The sequence below is a fragment of the Silurus meridionalis genome, chromosome 8, assembly GCF_014805685.1.
Source record: "Silurus meridionalis isolate SWU-2019-XX chromosome 8, ASM1480568v1, whole genome shotgun sequence".
In the NCBI taxonomy this organism is placed as follows: domain Eukaryota; kingdom Metazoa; phylum Chordata; class Actinopteri; order Siluriformes; family Siluridae; genus Silurus; species Silurus meridionalis.
Genome location: NC_060891.1, coordinates 13,447,033 through 13,469,509, shown reverse-complemented (window position 1 = coordinate 13,469,509; position 22,477 = coordinate 13,447,033). Strand labels below are relative to the sequence as shown.

The window sequence follows — 22,477 nt, the reverse complement described above, 5'->3', positions numbered from 1 at the left end:
AAATATCAACTGATTGCATTTCGTTAATTTTTTCGCAAGTATGTCTTCTTCTTTTTCTTTTTAGGGGTCGCCACAGCGGATCTTCCGTCTCCATACCCCCCTGTCCTCTCTTTCCTCCTTCCTGGTGGCTTGATCCTCAGCATTCTCCTACTCATACAGTACTTGTATATTTAATAGCAATATTCCTTCACCCATTAATTCATTCATTTATTCATTCAGATGTCTTATTTATTGTTTTAAGGTGACACGCCGTACTTTTTAATTATACCTGTAAGTTTTAATAATTTATATATTTGTATTTTTCTTTCTCGCCTGTAATAAAGCAGCTGTATATTTTTACATTCAAACGTACTCTGTACGTGATTTTAAAGGTGTCCGTTGCGGCCTCTGCTGGACATTAGTGTTATTACAATTTGAGCCTGTCAGTTAGTGTCTTCCTCAGCATCCTCCATCCTAATGTTTGTAAGGTAAATTAATATAAATATAAATATTTTTTCCATACATATTAAGGGATTGATAAGATTGAGCTTTCCGATTTTTATTTGTTTGCCGTGAGTTTCGTGTTTGTGTCAGGTTTCTATCTCTTCCTTAAATAATCTTGAATTATTGTTTTGTTTTCCTGTATTCTCCACTTTCTGTCGGCTGTGTTTCTCTTTTTTTTTTTCAAGTCCTTGGCAGAACTGAACACACACATACTATGGTAAACACAAGGCAAGGTCAGTGATTTCTTCGATATGTCGAGCATCTAGCTGATTCAGTGTGGAGTGTGGAATGTATAGTCAGTCTTATCCATCACTTGTTAATTTTATCTGTGAGAAATGTAAGTTAGTCAGCTCTCTGATGGAAGATATCCCAGCATTTGAGAAGCACATCCAGAGTCGAGAGAGGATAAGTGAGTGTGAGAGCAGTCCAGGTTCTGCAGTCGGAAATCTAGATGCCTCAGGCAAACTCAGCAATTCCATGACTCCGGCATTAGAGCCCTTGCAGCGGGGCGAGTGGGTGACGACTCGGCAGCATATTCGCAAAGCCCTTAGGAGCACCAGCAGAACAGTTTAGGTGTAGCTTTGGTTTTTAGTCAAACATAGGTTCTCTAAGATAGGTTTTCATGTAGGCGCTAGTGATATACACCTTAGACAGTCAGAGGTTACTAAGAGTAACATTATAGAGGTGTGTAAATCAGTGTAGGCAATGTCTGATGCCATAATATGCTCTGGCCCCATCCCAATGTGGCGTGGCGATGTAACTTACAGCAGGTTATGGTGTCTGAACTGCTGGATGTCTGAGTGATGCTACAAAAGCCACATGGGCTTTATAGATAATTTAAAATAATTTTGAGGGCAAGGCTGGTCTGTTAGGGTGGAATGGTATCCATCGCACTCGAGAAGGGGCTGCTCTCATTTCTTGCAGCATAGGTCATAGTATTAGAACAGGATAAGTTAACCAGTGACCATCCAAAGCCAAAGGCAGGAAACAGACAAACATTCTAAACCAACTGTCTGCTAGCTGCACAGAGTCATCACTCATGGTCCACCATATTGAGACTGTGTGTTTCCCAGAATCCTTAGAACGTATTTTTTTAAAAATAACTCAATTAACATTAAAATAGATACAACTAAATGCACAGCCAGCACTTCTAATCTAAAGAGAGGACTAGTGGTGCAATGGATCACAAAACTAACAGTCCAAATCACATTAAGTTTTTTGATGTTTTTCAGATCAACAAAAAAAGGGGAGGAAACATCTAATTTGCTTTTTATTTATTGCAAGACAAAATAAACAAAATAAACATATGTAACCTTTGGTTTGAACAGAAATAACCTATAAAACCTATGGGTTTGACAAAACTAAAAAAAAAACAAGAAATAAACAGCTCAATAAATAAAAATTTAATATAAAATAATCAATACTTAGTTGTTAAAGTGCAACATGTGACAAACAACCTGAAACCTGAAAACAGACCTAAGCTTATAATGACACATTATTCAAAAAGATGAGGATGACTACATTCTATGAGGAAGAGTAGACCTCTTAGCAGTCACTATGTCACCTGCGGTGAAGAACACACTCTCACTAGAAATTGAAGTGGCAGACACAGCAAGGTAGCATATTACCATTTTTGCAATGTGAGGGTATTTATACTAATTGTGTTTCCATCATACCAGCAAATTACCACTATCCATTGGCATGCATGGCATTAGATGCATGGCATTACGTAATGCCGCTTTTATATGGCTTTCTTATGCCACAGTGCCCACATACTATAACAGTTTTGTCCACCTCCCCTTAAAATTATATTCAAAGTCAAAATAATGGTTTTTGTTTTTCACATGTTGTAACAACTGAGTATTGATTATTTTATATTAAAATTTTATTCATTGAGCTCTTTATTTCTTGGTTTTTTTATTTTAGTTAAAACCATAGGTATTATAGGTTATTTCTGTTAAAACCAAAGGTTACATATGTTTATTTTGTTTATTCTTGGACAGTTTGTTATCAATGCCTTGGGTGGTTCCATGAAATTCCGCAGTAAGAACGGGAGCTTTGAGGATGGATTGAACTGTAATTAATGTCAACAGTCTGCTACATTGACTCAGGACTACTTTTCGCTTCTGATCATCATCACTGTACCCCGCAACATCGTATATCTGTAATGAATGGACATTCGGTGCAACCCAGATTAGGATGGGTTCCCTCTTGAGTCTGGTTCCTCTCAAGGTTTCTTCCTTATGCCATCTCGGGAAGTTTTTCCTTACTTATAAAGAACATGTTCACTTTTAATCACCTTTTAATAATCTGTGTAAAGCTGCTTTGAGACAATGTTAATTGTTAAAAGCGCTATACAAATAAAAATGAAATTAATTGAATTGAAAATGCTCCTCTGCTAGCCATTTTTTAACTGATTACCATGTCCTATTCATGTGAACACATGACTGCTTTCTGTAGTTATGGAATTATTCAAAAAGCAATATCAGCAGAAAAAAAATCCATGGGTCCCGTGGGTGTCCCCCTGGATCACGGATCAACTGCGATCTGTTGTACCCCTTGATAGGACCATTAAATGTTAGTGCTCATGTCAAAAGCGCTGACTATAAATGAAATTATTACTGATCAGAAATTTATTGCACTGTGTTCAACCGAAACGTGGATTAGACTAAATAAATATGTCATTAAATTAAGTTTGTTATATACACCAGCCACCCTAATTTCAGAGAAGTTGGTGTCGCAGTTATTCATAATCCAATCACACACAATAACTAAACACAAATGTAATACATTAAAAGTTCTTTACACCAACATAAAATATGTAGCATTCAAAAAAGTCTAGTCAGTCAATTCCATTAATAATTATTTATAGCTTTTCAGGGCCCTATTCTGATAACTCGTAGAATTTGCAGATTTCATTTCAAACCTCGCGACTTCTTTAGACAAAGCATTAATTGTCGGTGGCTTAAATATTAATTTTGATAATCCTGACCCTAACCCTTAAGAACAGCAGTTGTGTCCAATCTAGATTCAGCAAGAATTAATCAGAAAGTCATAGGACCCACTCATAGTGGTGGACAATAATACTAACAATTCAATTAAATATAAAAAAAAAGAGTCTGAAGTTATTTCAGACCATTATGTACCTCGGAATGTTACCGTGTCAAAAGTACATTCATGTCAACTAAGCAGCAAGTTTTATCAATAATCTCCCGAAGTTATTATAATTTCTTACCATTACCATTATTACCGCAGAGCTCAACTGGGCTTCTGAACGTCTAGAATAAACGTGCTGTTATACTCTAGATGATGTAGCTCCCCCTAAACATTTGCACTGTGGTATAATGATCATACACACAACAGACCACTCTGAAATTAGAACGTAAATGGTGACAAACTAAATAACATGGATGGAGATCCTCCTGAATTATAGAAACACCATGGTGTGATTATTAATTCTAGTATTTCCTTTTAGGCTTATGTGAAGAAAATTACTAAGACAGCCTTCTTTTAACGTAGAAACATTGTTAACATAAGAAATATGATTTTACAGGATGCAGAAAAAATCTAGTCCATGCTTTTTTTTTTACATCTAAATTATATTACTGTAATGCTTTACTGACTGGATGTTCTAGTAAGTGTAATCTTCCGTTAGTCAAAAATTTAGCAGCAAGAGTCCTTATCAGATATAAACAGAAACAGTAAGCTATTTGCCCAGTGTGCCTCATAGCATGGGAGAAATTATATATATATATATATATATATATATATATATATATATATATATATATATATATATATATATATATAGATAGATAGATATATAGATAGATAGATAGATAGATAGATAGATAGATAGATAGATATATATATAGATAGATAGATAGATAGATAGAGAGAGAGAGAGAGAGAGAGAGAGAGAGAGAGAGAGAGAGATCATCAAACTAATTTAAATATTAGTAAAAGATAACAGAAGTGAACACAACATGCAGTTTTTAAATGAAGGTTTTTATTATTGAGGGAAAACAAAATCCAAAACTACATGACTGTGTGAAAAATGTTTGCCCCTAAACCAAATAACTGGTTATGCCACCCTTAGGAGCAACAACTGCAATCAAGCGTTTGCGATAACTTGCAATGAGTCTGTTACAGCGCTGTGGAGGAATTTTGGTCCACTCATCTATGCAGAATTGTTGTAATTCAGCCACATTGGATGGTTTTCTAACACAAACCTCCTTTTTTAAGGTCATGCTACAGCATCTCAATTGGATTCAGGTCAGGACTTTGACTAGGCCACTCCAAAGTCTTCATTTTGTTTTTCTTCAGCCATTCAGAGGTGGACTTGCTGGTGTGTTTTGGATCATTGTCCTGCTGCAGAAATCAAGTTCACTTCAGCTTGAGGTCACAAACTGATGGTCAGACATTCTCCTTCAGGATTTTTTGGTAAACAGCAGAATTCATGGTTTCATATATTACAGCAAGTCTTTCAGGTCCTGAAGCAGCAAAACAGCCCAGACCATCACACTACCACCACCATATTTTACTGTTGGTATGATGTTTTATTCTGAAATGCAGCATTACTTTTATGCCAGACTTAATGGGACACACACCTTCCAAAAGTTAACTTTTGTCTCGTCAGTCCACAGAGTATTTTCCCAAAAGTCTTGGGGATCATCAAGATGTTTTCTGGCAAAACTGAGACGAGCCTTTATGTCCTTTTTGCTCCGCAGTGCTTTTCGTCTTGGAACTCTGCCATGCAGACCATTTTGCCCTGTCTCTTTCTTACATGGGGGAGTCATGCACATTGACCTTAACTGAGGCAAGTGAGGCCTGCAGTTCTTTGGATGTTGTTGTGGGATCTTTTGTGACCTCTTGGATGAGTCGTCGTTGTGCTCTTGGGGTATTTTTGGTCGGTTGGCCACTCCTGGGAAGGTTCTCAGCTGTTCCATGTTTTTGCCATTTGTGAATAATGTCTCTCTGGTTTGCTGGAGTCCCAAAGCTTTAGAAATGGCTTTATAACCTTTTCCGGACCGATAGTTCTTAATTACTTTCTTTCTCATTTGTTTCTGAATTTCTTTGGATCTCTGCATGATATCTAGCTTTTGAGGATCTTTTGGCCTACTTCATATTTAAGAGATGTTTTGATTGTGAACAGGTGTGGCAGTAATCAGGTCTGGATGTGGCTAGAGAAATTCATTAAATTTAATTTCACTGATAGTGCTTTTGAAGGTATTTTTGCCTTACTGTTTACAGTTTTACCTGCTACAAAAATTATATTTACATATTTTAAGGCCTTAATGCTAAAGATTGAACAAGAAAAAAAATATTATTATTTCAGGCATGCTGTTTTGACCTTCTGCACTTATTGACAAGATATTACCGTTTTAATATAAGCAATATCTTAATTAAAAATTACTATAATTTAACGCCCCATAAAAAGGCAAATCTAAACAAATCTGGACATGCATATAAATTATTTATGTTGGAAAAAAAAACATTAAGAGCTACAGTCAATTTTATAGAATTGTGGTGGTTATAGATGGATTTACTGAACAGGAACAATAACTAAGCTTGACTGTGTAAATAGCAGATAATTAAGCAAGAATACTTGACTGGGATTTGACAAGATGTCACAACTGGCCTTGTTATAGGTGAAGCCCAGAGCTGTACTGAACAGGAACAAAAAGTAAGTTTGACTGAGTTTGACTGACAGATAATTAGTGTAAGAGAGATGCTTGTGTTTGTGTATAATTAAATACTTAATATTTGAAGTATATTTATATTCATAAATAAAAAAATCTTTATCTTTAAGTTCAGTCAAATAAAAATCAAAGAGATGGGCTTTACATGGCCAAGTACAGCTGATCCTATTAAATGCCTTCTTTGTTCAGCTAAAGTCTTTAGATTATTCTTGTAACACTGAGTTGATATATGTTCTCTATAACAGTGTAAGTGAAAAATTCATCATTACACTTAAGAACAAAGGAAGGTGGGTGGTTTTGACTTTTAGTGTGGGGGATGTGCAACCCAAAAACGGATGTGTAACTCCTGTTTAAAGCACCGCGTGCAAATCATTTAGAACATCTCTACGTGCTCGTTTCTATGTAAGTATTCTAAAGATTTTGCTTATAATTAAAATAATAATTGTAAAAATGTAATAATCTTCTATATACATGTGCTTTAACAGACTGGTAATGTTTGTTTTTAAATAGTTCAAAAACTATTTAAACTATTTAAAAATTTTTTTTACATTAATTACATTTGTAGGCTTATTCACAAAATTGAAGCTGATTAATATATTATGTATTTGGTTTTGATTTAATTGAATATAAAGGTTATCACAACCATTCAGCTTTTGACCTGCATTCATTCGTACAAAGTGTTTTAGAGAACTTGAAACTTTTATTTTCTGGTTTTATCTTGAAACACTTATACTAGGATTAGGATGTGATATTAAGGCTAAATCTTTACAGAAGTAAATTAAGCTACAATCGTTGACTATTACTGTACTGTACTGTACTGTACTGTACTGTTGACTATTACATTGTACTGGTCTGTATTAGCAATGCTACAATGTTATTAAACCAATTTTGCACAGAAATATTTTTACTGGTAGCAAACAAATAGCCAACAAACCAAAAGCCACTTAAATGGAAGAGATCATGCTAAAAAAATAAACATATCTGTTTAAAGCATGTGACAGAAGAAGGCAATACATTTAATTTTTTTTAATGGAACTGTATCTTTCATTTTACAGATTACTGATTCAGTCTCTGTCTCTCTTTGCCAATGTTTCAGTGTTTAGTGACCATGGGAGCAAATATTCAATCTTTCAATGAATTGAATTCATCACTGAGTAATGTCAACTGCAGCCTTCCCTATGAAAACGACAGAATTCCACTTTTGATTTTGTATGGCATTGTTCTCATTGTGGGAGTACCTGCTAACCTCGTCACCATCTATCTCACTTACCTTGAGGTGCAAAACAAGAACGTTTTGGGAATTTATCTGCTGAGTCTGTCTGTGTGTGATCTGATGTATTTAGGCACGTTACCCTCATGGGCCATTTATATACACAAAGGTCATATCTGGCAATTTAGCTCTCTGGCTTGTAAAATGACAGGATATATCTTTTTTAACAACATGTATATCAGCATTTTCCTTTTGTGCTGTGTGTCTGTGGACCGCTACATTGCTGTTGTGTATTCTTTGAAATCTCGAGATCTACGGCAGATCAAATGGGCTGTGCTAGTCACCTCTGTGATCGTAGTTTTGGTGGGACTGGGACACATGCCGGTGTTCATCATGCCAGAGGGTGACACAGATAAGAAGGGACTGTGCTTTGAGCCTGGCCAGAGTACAGCCACCGTTACTGCCTTCAACTATGTACGCTTTGTTATTGGGTTCTTGATTCCACTGTGCATTCTGCTGTTCACCAATCGAGCCATTCTGTCTATTGTCCAGGCCAGTGAAGGTCTGAGTTTAGAGCAGAAGACAAAAGTCCGTTACCTCGTTCTGGCAGTAATTGTGCTCTACCTGATCTGCTTTGCACCCTATCACATTATTCTTTTGCTACGGGCTGTCAGTTACCATTTCTCAGCAAGATCCTGTACCTTTGTCACAACAATGTACTCATCTTACACTATCTCTCTGGGACTGTCCACTCTTAATAGTGCTATGAACCCAATTCTGTATGTGCTGGCCAGTGACAACATGCGCAAGGAGATCTGCAGAAGCACGTGCACTTGCTTTCTTTCTAGACAAGAGACAGGACCATTTCTGTCATCACGAGAAGATGAACAGAAAAATTTTACCTGGCTGAGGTCAAGTGGAGGGACACACGAGGTTTTAGTGGACAAATGACATGTAAAATTAAACCATGTGAATTATGTTTATTTGATCAAACTCTGATGACACATGCATAAGCTATGTACATTTTGTGATTTGTATATGTTTGGAAAGACCCTTTTTATGCATTATCTGGGGACCCAATAGGAAATCAGAGTGAAAAAGATAAATGTTTTTCTTGCCTGCCTTTGACCGTGACAATTTAGGAAGTATTGTTTGAACATTCAACAAGTTTTGGTGTTCCATTTTAACATACTGTAAGCATTTGAATACCCTTATTAATGTCAGATAAACAGTTTGCCCCACAATTCTGTACATTCCACTGCCTAGCTGCTACACCTCGCATAAAAAAACAGACATTGTTTTTTTTAACAGGAAATGCTTTAATGTACTAAAGGAAACAAACTTTTTTTCTAGAATGAATTTGCCTTGCATATGTAAGAATTGAATCATAAAATTGAGTTTCAAAATTCCACTGTATGAAACAAGCCCTGCCTTTGTATCTGCAATGTGTTGTATAGATGATCAATGAATTTTTTTTTACAACCCTGCAGATACAGATACCTGCACTTCTTTTTTTTTTATTTAGTTTAACAATAGACATTTCTTGGGTCTTTCATTTCAACAATTATGGCCATTATGTTTTATACTTATGTTCAAGTCATGTTGCAAAATAATACTTTTACACTTACAGGTATTTCAGAAAATTATTTAATTTAAGTAAATAAATAAGTGCAGAATGAAGCCTACTACAATATTTCACCAACAAGGATAGGTATATTTCTCAAAATCAAATAAGATTGCACAGGCAAAATGAACACTTAAAAAAAAGAGCAGTTAAAAACTAGCAAAAGTATTTTCAGTCTTTAACTATTCAGTTTAAATTATCCAGTGGTCCACTGTAGCTTCAGTCCCTTGTTCTTTGATGACAGTAGTGTGACCTGACTAGGAGTATCTCCTAAGTATCTCCTGACATGTTTTATTTTTAGCATGGTTGGAGAAAGTGTTTATCTGAGTTATTGTAGACTTCCTGTATACATGACTCACTCTGTGTAAGCACTACAGACTGCTTTGAAATCTTTTCATAATTTTCTGAAATACTTAAACTAGTTTGTCTGGCACCAACATCCATGTCATAGTCACAGAGATCACCTTTTGTGATGTTTGAAATAAACAACTCTACATATGCATACAGTGGACAGTGTGTGTGTGTGTGTGTGTGTGTGTGTGTGTGTGTGTGTGTGTAGTACTTTTTTAAGATTCAATTATTTTACGAGCCCAAAAATAGACTGAAACATAAAGGCTTATGTATACAAGTGAAAAATAAAAACCCAGTGACTGAATATTTTGGGCCGGGCTCAGGAATTCATCTTTAGAATATAGATTTATGTAACCTATAACAAAATAACTAATGAAATATTAATAAAAAGGGGAATGAACTCTAATAAGCATCTAAAAAGACACTAAACCAATGACTGCTGAACTCACAGCAATGTAGTTGCATCCTGTTTTGCAAGTTCTCAGAAACTAGCTAATATTACAAAATTTAAAAGTTGAGCCACTTCAGAATTTCCGTATTGAGTTCAGCACTGAGCTCAGTAAACCTATTGCAATGCTGGATAGAATTTGATACCTATTAACTTTTGCTTTTAACCTTATAATACATCACATCATATTTTATATATATAAATAAAGAATTTTAAAGTATACATAAAAAGTGATTACATTTGCAAAACATTTAATAAACCATTATTATTTTAAGTAATAAATCAATTACTACATGAATCAGATGATTATTAACATAGCTTTTACATAACTTTGCGACAAAATGTTTTGAATATGCCAAAGACATCCGGTGCTGGTTTCTCTGATTGAAGTCTTTGCTGTTTGATATATCTTGAGGTTATCATATCTTCAGACAGTGCAGCTGTTGCCACTGTAATGGGGTTCTTTTGCTGATTACATGCACAACAAAAGTATAAATACCAACCATTAGGAAATTACCTAAGAAAAGATTCTCACCACATAAAAGAATTGTGCCCTTGATTTTGACTCGTCATTTCACAGCACAAAGAAATGCACAATCACAAAGAAATGGGCAGGAAGAAGGCTGGCCAGAAAGGGTTTTTATGGAAGAATTGTGGCTAAAAAGCCAAACCTTTGACATAGAAAAACAAGGCTAATCGACTCAACTATGCACGAAAATGCAGTAAATGGGGTGCAGAAAAATGTCAGCAGGTTCTCTGGACTGACTAGTCAAAATCTAAAATTTTTGCCTTTTGTAGAAGGCAAATTGTTTGCCAAAGGGCTTAAATGTTTGGCCCCCACAGAGCCCTGATCGTAAAAAAATGTGTGCAGGTGTACCTAGAGGAATTGATGCTGTTTTGCGTTATTCCAATTGCTTTAACCGATCCATAACACAGATCCAAAATTTTACAATTATGTGTTGGGCAGGTTACATACTGGTTGAAGTGACCCAATGATTTTTCAAATGTGCATTTATTAAAATCTCCAAGAATAAAACTGTGTGCTTCAGGAGATTCCGATTGCAATTTGTGAACCACTTGTTCAATCTCTCTTGCGGCATTATCCTCATTTGCTCTGAGATTAATGTAAACTACTGTGACAAACAACTGAGGAAACTCCCGAGGCAAATACTCTTTAATCAACACTAATTTGCACCAGTTCTCTCTAATATACATACATACCCCTCACTTACCTGTCCATGCGCACCGGCACTCTGAAAATCATTCAGTTGTAGGCTCGAGCCAAGTCTCTGTGATTGCCATCACGCAAACGTTCCTGTAATCATGCTGGAACTTCACCATGGCTTAAAGTTTTAATTCCCCCCCCATAAAAACGGCACGTTCTTCCCTCAATCCATCAGGCTTCTCAACAAAGAACTGAACTAAACTGAACTCTCACACACACCCACACACACAAAACTGTGTGACTGATCTGTACAACCCGGACTCAACACACACTCGTACTCACTTCGCACAGCCGTGATTCAGCACCACTCACACTACATCACCTCATTACTATAAATTGTTTACATGCTGTTTTGCACATCTTCCTGGATTGCTGCTCTTTGCTCTTTTGCACAATATTCTTTTTACATTTTTGCTACTGTTCACTTCATCTCATTACGACAGGTTTACTGGTGGAGCTATTTTGTGTTTTGTGTATTTGTCTTGCACTGTCTTGTGTTGTCTTGCACTGTCTTGTGTTGTCTTTGCACTGTTTGCACCAGGTTGCATTAATGCACTTCATGTGGCGAGGACACTTACTAGTTTTTGGCCCTTTGTTTTTCTGTTTCTGTGATTGTTGTCTTATGTTGTTTTATGTAGCATCAAAGTTCTGGAGAAACATTGTTTCATCTTACTGTGTACTGCATCAGCTATATATGGTTGAAATGACAATAAAACCTTCTTGACTTGACGTTTGCCAAAATGATTGTAGGAAGAGAAATTTTAGAAAGACATACAGTCTAGCAGCTTGTTTTGAGCGATTGTAGACATACATATGTGCAGTGTTTTTAAGGTAAAAAGTAATCAAGGTCACCAAGATTTAGCAAAATTTCTACATCAGAAAAACACAAAAGACCAGAAACCATCCCTGCAACCCCCCAACCCCATCCAATCAGGAACTGCAAGAAGGACATTAATCTTTTGTAGCCTTTTCATAAGTAGTTACATACAAGTAGTTCACACACATTCTTCTTGTACAGACAATATTCACTTCATAATCTTTCACCTCTTCCAATCTTTGCAAAATCTTTGTTTTTTATTAGTTCACAGGCACATTCTCAGCACTTGATTAATATGATATAAAATTAAAAACTAAATGAAAACTACAAATCTAAAAAAAAAATGGAGAAGATTGTAGGAGAGAGTGGTAACTCCGTACAATCTAAATTAAGAACCTAATAAAATAGTATTAATTGTTTTTGTGCTGCTCCTGGCCCTAAGTGGCAAAGCTAATCTTGCCTGTAGAGCAGGGGTGTCAGATCTTTTTCAGAAAGGGCCAGTGTGGGTGCAGGTTTTCATTGATTGAAAATGAAGATCATTAGGTAACATTTGTTTTGGACTTGCTTAGTTAGAATGAAAACCTTCACCCACAGTGTCCCTTTCTGGAAAAGATCGGACATCCCTGGTGTAGAGGTTTCGAATACAGCTTTCAAAAGTCCCATTTTTGTAGCAATGTAACAATAGATGTAACAATACCTTAACAAAAACTACTACAATAGGGCAAGACTGGTAAGACAAGCAAATGAACTAAACACAGAGTTGACTTTATGAACATTATACGTTTTTGAAAGATTGATATAAATTAATGAGCCACCATAAAAAGATCTTTTACTATTAATGTGGTGTCAACTAGAAGGCTACTGATTATCAAGCACGTATAGCTTTAATTTTTTTTCTTTACATGCTTTTACATGTAAATGAACATGTCTGACAACTATTTATATAGCATATTATATTTACTTATGCGAATCCATAATTATAATTTTTGCATTTAAGTCTTTATTAGTGAACAGTTAATAACCTCAACAGTGTCCCCTCTCAGAGAGTTTATCTAGGGTTAGAGTTATAAAAAATTTGCTCATAGGTTAAATAATACAGTGCATAAGGAAAGTATTCACAGCACTTCACTTTTTCTACATTTTGTTATGTTACAGCTTTATTCCAAAATAGATTCAATTCAATATTTTCCTCAAAATTCTACAAACAATACCCCATAATGACAACATGAAAGAAGTTTGTTTGAAATCTTTGCAAATTTATATTAAAAAAATAATAAAAAATAATAATAGTAATAAACATTCACGTATGTAAATATTCACAGCCTTTGCCATGACACTCAAAATTGAGCTCAGGTGCATCCTGTTTCCACTGATCCTCCTTGAGATGTTTCTAAAACTTAATTGGAGTCCACCTTTGGAAAAAATTACTTAAATGGACATGATTTGGGAAGGCACACACCTGTCTATATAAGGCCCACAGTTAACAGTGCATGTCAGAGCACAAACCAAGCCATGAAGACCAAGGACTTGTCTGTAGACTTCCGAGACAGGATTGTATGAAGGCTGTAACATAACAAAATGTGGAAAATGTGGAAAATGTGATGTGAATACTTTCCGGGTGCACTGTATATGTTTAGGTTAGGTTAAAATATTAGGTTAAAATATATAATCTACTGATTTCTGTAAAGCTGCTTTGTGACAATATACATTGAAAACTCTGTAGAAATAAAATTGAATTGAAAATCATATAACATTGTATATTAGTCAAAAAGCTGTGGTGAGATGCTGATACAAACTGCATGTTCTAAACGTTGGTGTTTATGAGTAAAAGAAGAAGAAACTGTTCATTAAAAAAAAAAAAAAAAAGAAGAAGAAGAAGTGACAAATAACTTAGCCACAAAAGCTAACTTTCTCATGGCCACTGACAGTGAAAACTTCCTTCTTTCATTTGGCATAATTTTTTACAGAACATTGTGCGAGCTTGGTCCACAGTAGTTCACATGTTGTTCACATGTTCATAAATTAAGCGCTGAATTAGTCCCATGCAATGTGTTTAAAATTTTTTTAACAAAATATGGAATGCATTCATGCTAGTGAATACATGTATTAGTGTTTTTCTGTAGTAGGCAGTGTGTCATTAAAGCAGGTCTTTTTTGTCATGATGATTCTTGAATCTCAAACTGTACTGACTGAGCCACTGGTGTGAGATCTGGTAGAAGAATCCATGTGAATTCTGACAGCGTGTGGGTGCCGTTAGCTACACACATACATACAGGACAGGAATTTACTGAACAAGTTGCAAATAAGTTACAGATTCAGACTTTCAGCAGGAGCTACAGTGGACTTAAAATGAAGATTAACAAACCAGAAAAACAACATCCAATTTTAAAATGGCAACTGCAAAAAAAATGTGTTTTGGTTTTACTGTTGTGTTTCCCAATTTTGCTCATTTTACTTTTTGTTTGATTGTAATTTTTTTTTCCATGTTGCATTTTTAGTTTGTTATGTGTTTTGCACCTATGTGCCAATATAAAGACTCATAACCTTCTCTCCAAAAAAACACAAACCAACCTTAGTTTGGATAAGATCAGCAGATGGACTTTTAGGCTTCTCGGACCCAAGGTGAGGCAATTCTGTGTTCTGCAAATGTAATGAGCAATAACCGTTTACTTCACTTAATCCACTTTACCCCTAATGCACTCAAATAACTCAGAAAATGTATTTTTGTGTCATAATTATTTCTGGTTTTCTGGTTTCACTAAGTTGCCAAGCTTTTCACAATAGTCCAAACCTTCTTGGATCCTCCTCCTCCTCCACCTTTTTCTTCTATTATTGTCACAACTATCTAACAGTATTAAACTTTCTGTACTTTCTCTTTGCTTACCTGTAAAGTGTTAGATTGTTTGAGCTGTAGTGTGTCTGTGAGCTGCTTGTGGGAATGCAAATTGAGTTTAGAACCCATGATGCTGTTAGGCTTCAACAACTGGTGGTAGAAGTTGGCACCCTTTCTGTACAGAGATAGAAGCAGAACACACATATTACCAATGCATATACATTTTTGTTTTGTTAATAATCACTGACTCAAATCTGGAGGAATAAATTTGTGGTGGAAAATAATATAATTTTTCCTTATCTTATCTTATCTTATCGTACAGTTCCTGTCAAAGATTTCAAAACACTTAGCCTTTTATGGTTTTTAAGACACATAAATGTTCCTTTTGTTTTTATACAACAAACTCAGTAAAAGGCAAAACCACACAAAAATTGGACAGTGAATACTAGCAGAAAGTTATGTGGTCTGTCAATTAAAAAGGTCAGGATTCTGATTTAACTTTGTACTAGGTGTTTCTACTGTTTCCAGTATTTCGTTTTTGTTTAGTCACAACACATATTTCATTACACTCTTAAAAATAAAGTTACTTAAATATTTCTTTAAATATTTCTCTTCACACTCACTAATCTCATAGAATGATCATACTTCATATCATTTATTAAAGGGTTGGAATATATAATATAGATTAGAAAATAGGCAAGAACTGGTTCAAGTCAAGGACCTAAATAAATCATGCCTTACTGTAATTGTACTGCTTCCATAGGAGGTGTGTGTGAGGAATTGTGCAGTAGCTGTGACAGCGGAAGAATGTTCATTCCTGTATCTCTCACCATCTCATCAACATGAAAGCAATCATGAATTACAGTCCAGGGTACATCACCTCTCACTATCTACACAAACACACAACTATGTAGTTTTTAAAAACATTTTCAGTGCATCTTGCTTTACATCACTTTACATGAGTTTAATTTTCAGATATCAAAAAAATCCTTTCAAAACTGCAAATATCTACAAAAATCCTGTTTGTCAAATTTGTTGTATGCATGAAAGGAACTTTAACTATTATATGTGACATGCAACTACAAACCCAATTCCAAAAAAGTCACTGTATAAATTATAAATAAAAACAGAATGCAATGATGTGTAGCTCTCATGAAATCCAAAATTACCGTAATTTCCGAACTATAAAGCGCACCCATATATAAGCCGCACCCACTGAATTTGACAAAGATTTTTATTTTAAACATAAATAAGCCGCACCTGTCTGTAAGCCGCAGGTGTCTACACTGAAACTAATGAACTTTACACAGGCTTTAACGAAAGACAGTGTCTGTTACACAGTGTAACGGGTGAAATATGTTGTGGCTCCTTTAAGAGAAGAGCGGCATTTTGGGAATAGCCTGCCGCCGCATTTTTTCCGGTATTACTGCATGTGTGCAAGACCAAGGAATATGTCCTTATTATTTTCTGATGCTCAAGTTTCTTTGACTAACCCGTAACGCTGTTGCCAAGAAAAATCAATGAGAAAAAAGCATGAGTTTTGGAAACCTGTCTGTGCTTGTATGATTTCTGTTGCAACTGGAGTTAGCGAGCTCTCCCTTGACCCAGACTCAATGCGTCACGGCTTGTATCTAAACAGTAGCCTACCAAGAAAGTCATTGTTCGCTGTCTTCCTCCTTCCTTTCACAACTATTTCTCTCGGGAGTTTTTCTTTTGGCATCGTCGTGCGTTTCAAAAAATGTTTTTTCTCCCGATGCCATGCAGCTCAGAACACAGGTGAGGTGCGTTTTTTCGTTTCCTTTTGGAAATTTCATTGGTCTAATGTTATGTTGCTCAGTTTTTTGGCTTGAAGTTTGTGAAACCGGGAAAAACCCAGGAAAAATTCATAAATATGCAGCGGGGTTCAAAACGTGGGAAAAAAGTAGCGGCTTATAGCCCGAAAAATACGGTAACCAATATTTAGCATGACATTTCAAAATGTCTCACTTTCAACATTTTATATTTTATCTATATTCTATTGTGAATAAAATATAAGTTTATAAGATTTGTTATTGCATTCTTTTTATTCAATTTGTACAGTGTCCCAACTTTTTTGGAACCGGGTTTGTATATCAAAATCTTTCATTCATTCATCATAATAAATTCACTAAAGAAAATTTCTTTTGACACCATACCTTAGTTTGGATGAGAGCAGCAGAGGGAATTTCAAGCTTCTTGAGTCTGGGATGAGGTAATTCTATGTTCTGCAAATGTAATGAAGTATGTTTCTTATTTCACTGTTCACAGTTGATTTAGAAAGTGTTCAGATCCTCTTCATTTTTTTTCTTAATTTTGTTATGTTGCAGCCTGATATTATAATCTTTTTTTTTTTTTTCTCATTAATCTACACCTAGTGTCCCACAATGCCATAATGACAAGTAACAGAATTCTGGAAAGGTCTGTAATAATTTTTTGTATTGGAAAATGGAAATCACGTTAAGACCCTTTGCAATAACATTTGAGGATCAGCTCAGGTGCTTTCCATTTCTTGTGATCATTGCTGAGATGTTTCTACTCCTTGTCTAGAATCTACCCATGGAAAGGTGTATTGATTAGACATGATTATAAAGGCACACACCTTTCTATAGAGGGCCTCACAGCTGACAATACAAATTACAGCAAAAAGCAAGCTATGAGGTCAAATGAACTGCCTGCAGAGCTCAGAGACTGCTGCTACACTGAAGATGCCAAAAAGCACAGTGGCCTCCATAAATCGCAAATGGAGGAAGTGTGGCACAACCAGCAACTGAGGGAGAAGGGTGTTAGTAAGAGAGGTGACCAAGAAACCAAAGTTCACTCTGACTGAGTTCTGGATATCCTGTGTGGAGATGGGGCAAAATTTCATAAAGACAACCATCACTGCAGCACTTTAGAGATCTGGGCTTTATGGCAGAATGGCTAGACTGGAGCCTCTCCTTGGTGCAAAACCCCTGCTTGGTGTTTGCCAACAGGCACTTTAAGGACTCTCAGGGAGGGAAAGCTGAATGGAGCAAGTACAGAGATATACTCAATAGAAACCTGTTCCACAGCACCCAGGACCTTAGTCTGGATGAAGGTTCACCTTGTTGCATCACGCCTAAAAAGATTTAGGCTGTAATTGCTGCCAAAGGTGCTTCAGCTAAGAACTAAGTAAAGGGTCTTATTACTTATTTTTTTTTTTTTTTTCAATTTATCATGTCATTATGGGGTACTAAGTGTAGATTAATGAGTAATTAGATTGTAACACACACATATGTAATAAGTAAAGAGGGTCTGAATACTTTCTGAATGCACTGCAGACCTGCTAGGGTCTAGAGCAGGGGTCACCAACATGGTGACCACATGAGTTGCCCAGGGGCCTTTTCTAAAAACAACTCACCATAGCGCCACTTACCAGTGAGCTGCATCTAATTTTTTTTGTTGCTATTCTTTTTTTAAATCACACTTGCATTGGTGTGAATTTGAAAATGACAATATTAAAAAAAAACTTAAAGAAATGTTTCATATTAGATTAAAGCTAGCTGTTCTCCAAGTTGACATATGCTACGTAATTGATAATCTGTACAAACATGATGCAACGTAGTGCGCGATTTGTTAAAAATTGTTAATAGCTAGTGAAAATGTTGTAGAAGTGATCGTTTAAAAATGTAAATACTTGCAGAGTTTTAAAGAAATAAAGATTTGCATATTGATATTTATCTGTTTCCTACATTGTTAAATCATTGTTGATAATTATTGTGAGAAATCATTAACATGATCAGTGTCTTCACATAGATGAATATCATTAATTATCAATAATAACATAAAATTAAAGGTAAATTGAGCAAATGTGTTACTTCAGATGTATGCATCAAACTGGTAGCCCTTCACATTAATCGGTACCCAAGATGTAGCTCTCAGTTTCAAAAAGGTTGGTGACCCCTGCTATAGAGCATTAAATACTAGCTAAAAGAAGTAAAAACTAATTACCTTGTCTGCATGGATACAAGTTTGTCCTTTCTGAGATGATACATTTGCAGAATCACTTTCTTCACTGAAAGCATCTTTAAAACTTGTCCAGTCCCCAAATCCAGTGCCATCCCTGTGATTCTCATCCCAGTGCTCAGAGCTACAGGTGGACCAATCCGCAAACTGTTCACAACTTTCAAAGCCATCTTCACTGAAGTTCTCCATCGCTGCACGCCCGTACTTCATAGATACACCACTTTCATCCAATCTGTACAATATAAATCTAACGCACAGCCTAAATAGTCCACTCAGGTCTTTGGTGGTAGTAAAAGCTGATGTTATAATATGTCCTCCTGCATAGTCCTTCTAATCTCCCAGCAAACATATAAACACAGGCTTACTGTTTGCAGTCAAAGCTCCTTATTCTGCAGGTTTAAAGATTCTTCTGTATCTCAACTTCTGTGTCATGTATTGTGAGAAGCTCTTTTAAATAGAAAGAAAACAGGAAGTTGCCATTGTGTTTCATCTGAGCACATGAAGCCAAACACTTGCTTCCTTTGGCTGTATGAGTTCCTGCATTGCCTCTTTTTACAGTAAGGTCGAATTTCCAGGAATTGAAGACAGAAAAAGACAGAGAGAGGACATGTTGGAGATCATGCAGCTTAATAATATAATAGTTTTTCTCAACTGCTTTCAGTCATTTCTCACAACAGAACTGCATCTCAAAACTACTCGTCCCACCGTCAGAACCTGTTGTCAGTTCTTCACATCATATCAGCAATGTCTTGTTGTTTTCATCAATTTGCAATTGCTTTTGGACAACATGCAAATGGTTCTGTACATCTGTCAGCTGCTTTTGACAATTCTTGTTGCTTTTGTCCTGCTGTGCAAAATAACTTGTCCTGGTTCTTAGCTGAAATGTCACAACCACCAAACCAATTAGACTTTTTCTCAGGTTGGAAGGTACTATCAAAATGAGTGAACTTGTTCTCAGAATTGTATGTCTGTACAGATTTCTACAAATTGTGAGTACATGTTTGCTAAGAAATATGTCCAGAATTGACAAATTGCTCTCAGGTGAGTCTTCACCTTCGTTAACAAAGAGAAACATGTGCAACTCTAGACTAACCAATGATCAACCAGTTCTGTGAAATAGCTTAGAGGTGCAACTTATGAAGACTGATTTGGCAGGGTCACATATATATATATATACAGTGCACAACACAAGTGTTCCCCTTTCTGATAATGGAAGCTGAAAGAAGAAGAAGAGGATTAAGACTGCGTGGTGGAAGAGTACAGAGACATAGAAGAGGAAGAGGTATAAGATGCCAAAGATACACAGCAATTCCAGATGAAATCAGGGCCACACTGGTGGATCACGTTATCAATCATGGCCTTACAATGGAAGAGGCTGGTCGAAGGGTGCAGCCAAATGTTGGAAGAACAACTGTGTCATCAATAATTCAAACATTTCGTAGAGAGAACAGGTATGTAATGTACTGTATAGTAAAGTAATACTGTAGACTTACTTTACTCACAACTTCATATACTTGGATGAGGCTGGCTTCAACCTGGCCAAAGGCAGAAGGTGTGGTAGAAATCTAATCAGACAGAGAGCTACTGTTGATGTCCCAGGCCAACGTGGAGGAAACATCACTATGTGTGCTACTATTTCAGACCAAGGTGTGCTAGCTCATATTCCTATTATGGGACCGTACAACACACAGCATCTCCTTACATTCTTAGACAATCTCTATAGAAATGTCATTCCTGAAGATGAGAGGGAACTCAATCGAGATGATCTACCAAAGTATGTAGTAATTTGTGACAATGTCAGTTTCCATCACTCTGACAACATCAGGCAGTGGTTTGTCCACCACCGCAGGATGCTGATTGAATTCCTTCCAACCTACTCCACGTTCCTGAACCCAATTGAAGAGTTTTTCTACGCTTGGAGGTGGAAGGTTTATGATCATCAGCCACATATACGGATGACACTGCTGGCTGCCATGGATTGAGCATGTGAGGACATCTCAGCAGATGCATGCAGAGGCTGGATTAGGCACTCAAGAAGATTCTTTCCACCATGCAAAGCAAGGGAAAATATATGTTGTGATGTGGATGAGAATCTGTGGCCCAACAGAGAGGGCCGACATGACGCATAGGAAAACTGCCATATAATTTCACCTTTACCTTCTGTACATGTATAGTTTTTCCCACTTTGTCTTTTTCAGGTTTTCATTTGTTGGTAAATAGCCTATGTGTAGTTTTCTTTGTTTTCTGTATGTAAGTACCACTATTGACAGTACAGTAAAAATGTGAATACAGTGTGATCTTTTGTTTCGATTCTTCCATATACTGTTACGTGGGTCGATGTTGATTGGTTAACTGAGGTTAGATGGAATCAATCAGAAAAATTATCTATTCATACCATGTAAATTACTGTAACACCTGGTTGATGCACAATGGTTTGCAAAAGTAACTTCTTTTTTTTTTACCAGAGGGACACTGTAAATTATGACACACACCAGTACGGTAATTTAGTAGTTTCTAGTCATCAAAACCTGACTTGAGTATAATTTAAATAACTAAAACTGAGTATGATGTTCTACTGACAACATGACTAATAATTTTGCCTGTCACGTTCACATCGTTGAAAAAATGACATGGGATTCTGCTGCCTCTGACACAATGATTGATGAAAAAACACGCTTTTGCATGATAGACAAAGCATTTTGAGCAGGTGACGCGTATTTTCTGGTTATCCACTATGTTGTGCAGTTTGTACGTGTTGTTTTGAGAAATGCACTTGGAGATCAGCAAACTTCAATTCTGATCTGAGAAATGACTGAAAGCAGTTGAGAAAAACTGTATTTGACATGAATATATAAACTGACATCATTCATTGTGTTTATTTTATTTATACCTATATTAAATGTGATAGCAGCCAAAAAAATATCTGTATATAACACACAGTAGGTGCCAGCTGTATAAATAACAACCTAAACACGAGCAACTAAGAATAAATACTTGTGTGGGAAATACTCAGGGTTTGGGGAATGGACATTTTTGAATGCATTTTTGTCTAGCCAGTACAGTTGTGCCTTTTCTGGTTAAAGCTTTTCATTGAAAATGACCTCGGCTCAGTGATATTGTTAAAGAAAAATGTGGAAGCAGACACAAGGGCAAACACGCCTCTCACTAATATTTCTCATTCAGTTTGTGTTCTGTTTTTAGGGCTGTTTCCTTGTTGTTTAATAAATCAACTTAAAAAAATGTAAAATAATAACAGCAAATAAAAAGATTAGATCAAAACCTGAGCATCAGGTTTCTCTTGTAGTAAGGTGAGCTTTCATTCATAGCTTATAATTTTCAAAGGAAGTCATGTAGTAGTTCCTAAACCAGTCTAATCCACAGGAGCAAAACAACAGGTAATATTACTAATAAAACCAACATCAGATACAATTGTGATACTGTTACATTTCTGAATACATAAAAAAGCAGAATGTACATACTTTTTTGTTGCCGGTGAGACTTATCACAGGTTTGCAATGGTCTGAGTAAATGCTTCCGCACAGCTGAAACTCTGACGCAAAAACAGGAGGAGCAAACAGTGAGCTTAAATCTCTCTCCTTTGCACACCTAGCACAGGTATGTAAATAGCCCCCTCTTTAGCTTCAATGACATTTTTGAAATACATTACATAAGCTCACAATTGAATAGGATGTCTTTGTATGCTATAGCATTGTCCTGCAATGCAATGAAGATATGCTTTACCAAGATTGAAAAGAACCCTGGCCTCAGCCCCAATGAACATT

The 22,477-nt window shown here is 36.1% G+C and overlaps 2 protein-coding genes across 5 annotated transcripts; one reads left to right on the top strand and one right to left on the bottom strand.

The window, feature by feature from the left end:
- Positions 1-6,149: 6,149 nt before the first annotated feature.
- Positions 6,150-9,528, top strand: gpr132a (G protein-coupled receptor 132a). 2 transcript variants are annotated; one of them, XM_046856697.1, is made up of 3 exons: positions 6,150-6,169; positions 6,542-6,587; positions 7,282-9,528. In XM_046856697.1, the coding sequence occupies exon 3, from the start codon at positions 7,294-7,296 to the stop codon at positions 8,344-8,346; it is 1,053 nt and encodes a 350-aa protein (XP_046712653.1). In that variant the 5' UTR covers positions 6,150-6,169; positions 6,542-6,587; positions 7,282-7,293; the 3' UTR covers positions 8,347-9,528. The 2 variants fall into 2 exon arrangements, with proteins under 2 accessions (XP_046712653.1, XP_046712652.1); XM_046856696.1 differs by lacking the exon at positions 6,150-6,169 and having other exon boundaries at positions 6,548-6,587; positions 7,241-9,528.
- Positions 9,529-13,709: 4,181 nt separating this feature from the next.
- Positions 13,710-22,225, bottom strand: si:dkey-229e3.2. 3 transcript variants are annotated; one of them, XM_046855035.1, is made up of 7 exons: positions 22,175-22,225; positions 18,681-19,243; positions 16,868-16,936; positions 15,435-15,583; positions 14,745-14,868; positions 14,432-14,500; positions 13,710-14,117 (listed from the first exon to the last, which is right to left on the bottom strand). In XM_046855035.1, exons 2-7 carry the CDS (start codon positions 18,903-18,905, stop codon positions 13,998-14,000), a joined length of 756 nt encoding a protein of 251 aa, XP_046710991.1. In that variant the 5' UTR covers positions 18,906-19,243; positions 22,175-22,225; the 3' UTR covers positions 13,710-13,997. The 3 variants fall into 3 exon arrangements, 2 of the variants coding, with proteins under 2 accessions (XP_046710991.1, XP_046710992.1); XR_006926604.1 differs by lacking the exon at positions 22,175-22,225 and having other exon boundaries at positions 15,435-15,599; positions 18,681-22,150; XM_046855036.1 differs by lacking the exon at positions 22,175-22,225 and having other exon boundaries at positions 15,435-15,526; positions 18,681-22,147.
- Positions 22,226-22,477: the final 252 nt, after the last annotated feature.

Excerpts from the sequence above, each read along its gene's own strand:
- gpr132a (XM_046856696.1), top strand. The coding sequence starts at position 7,273 with ATGTTTCAGTGTTTAGTGACCATGGGAGCAAATATTCAATCTTTCAAT.
- si:dkey-229e3.2 (XM_046855035.1), bottom strand. The coding sequence starts at position 18,905 with ATGAAGTACGGGCGTGCAGCGATGGAGAACTTCAGTGAAGATGGCTTT. Across the intron at positions 14,869-15,434 it reads ATGGAAGCAGTACAATTACA|AAAGGGTGCCAACTTCTACC; the intron begins GTAAGGCATGAT and ends ATCTCTGTACAG. Across the intron at positions 14,118-14,431 it reads CTGATCTTATCCAAACTAAG|CTAACGGCACCCACACGCTG; the intron begins GTTGGTTTGTGT and ends GTATGTGTGTAG.